At 42.6% G+C, this 1,208-nt stretch overlaps 1 protein-coding gene across 1 annotated transcript in view; it reads right to left on the bottom strand.

Annotated features, from left to right (window-relative positions):
- The window catches only part of CFAP58 (cilia and flagella associated protein 58), a gene marked incomplete at its 5' end in the record, with an annotated part of 49,995 nt that overhangs the window by 32,066 nt on the left and 16,721 nt on the right, over positions 1–1,208 (bottom strand). Inside the window, 2 exon segments of the mRNA XM_072424303.1 lie at positions 459–620; positions 765–956. Coding sequence (XP_072280404.1) covers positions 459–620; positions 765–956 — 354 coding nt within the window.

Genomic DNA, 1,208 nt, shown 5'->3' with positions numbered 1-1,208 from the left:
AGGTGTACAGACCCAGGAATTCAGCTAAAGTTTGGCTTAAACCACTCATATTGGGCATAGTAGGTGTACAGACCTAGGAACTCATTGCAGGGTTGGTGGGAAGCCTTTGTAATGTACACAGCAGGTGAACAGACCCAAGAACATGGCTATTGTGTATGTTATCCATGTCAATTGATCAGATATAGAATTCCTATGACTGCTGTTGTAACAGCTGTGTTTGTGCTTCCTCTTGTCAGGACAGGTATGACACTACACCCTACTATCCCAGGCTGCTCCCTAAATCCTCATCCTTTACTTCTTTCTGATGTGCACATAACCCTGTATGCACAAACCTGCAATAACTGATTTGGTTATTACAATTGCTAAGGTCAAATCTGTCCATTTCTCCGGGCCTCGTCCTACATCTTATAACTTCACAGCCCTCAGGATTCGGTTCCTGACTCTGATTAGATTTGTACCTGAGCTTCAATGAGGTTTTTGCTGTACAGGTTCCGGTCTGATCTCACAGCCTCATACAAATTCTGCTGCTGCTTCAGCTTAGTTTCTGCCTCTGCTATCTTCTTCTTGTAATCAAAGATCTGCATCTCCCGAACTTTAATATCCTCCATGTGCTGGAGAACCTGCGAGGAAAGACAATAAAGTATGTTAAAGATTAAATTCAATAAGTAAAACGGTCAAAAAATATTAAATCCCTGATGTTTTATATGAAATGTCCGTGTGTATGGCAAGCGGTGTGTTGTGCCTACAGGAATCCGAGGACTCACCTTCTGTGTCAGCTCGCTGGCCTCATTGATGTAGCGATCTCTCTCCTTTTCCAGCTGGTAAATAATCTTCCGCTGCTTCTGGGCCTCTTCTTTGTAGTTCGTTATTTCCTCCTCCAGGTTCTTTTTGGACTGCTCATGAAGTTTTACTAAGTTGAGCTGTTTCTGGGTGGCCCCGGCCTCTTTCAGAAGGTTCTATGGACAAGAAAATTATTAGTTATTCTCTATTCTACCAGAGATTTAGAAATCACACAATCACTTCTAGTCCCTGGGCAACGAAGCAACAGGCATTCTGGGTACTACAGAAAATGAATGGCAAGTGGTCAAAGGTCCACTACAAAAATCATGCAGAAAAAAAGGGATTCCGCAGATTTGATTAAATGTTTAAATGTACACCTCCTCTCTCGGCAGTCTCATATCCTCCTTTGGCTTACATCTGTATGCTGA

Source organism: Pyxicephalus adspersus, chromosome 10, assembly GCF_032062135.1.
Source record: "Pyxicephalus adspersus chromosome 10, UCB_Pads_2.0, whole genome shotgun sequence".
NCBI lineage: Eukaryota > Metazoa > Chordata > Amphibia > Anura > Pyxicephalidae > Pyxicephalus > Pyxicephalus adspersus.
The sequence above is the reverse complement of the archived record's forward strand: the minus strand, read 5'-3'. Positions and strand labels throughout refer to the sequence as shown.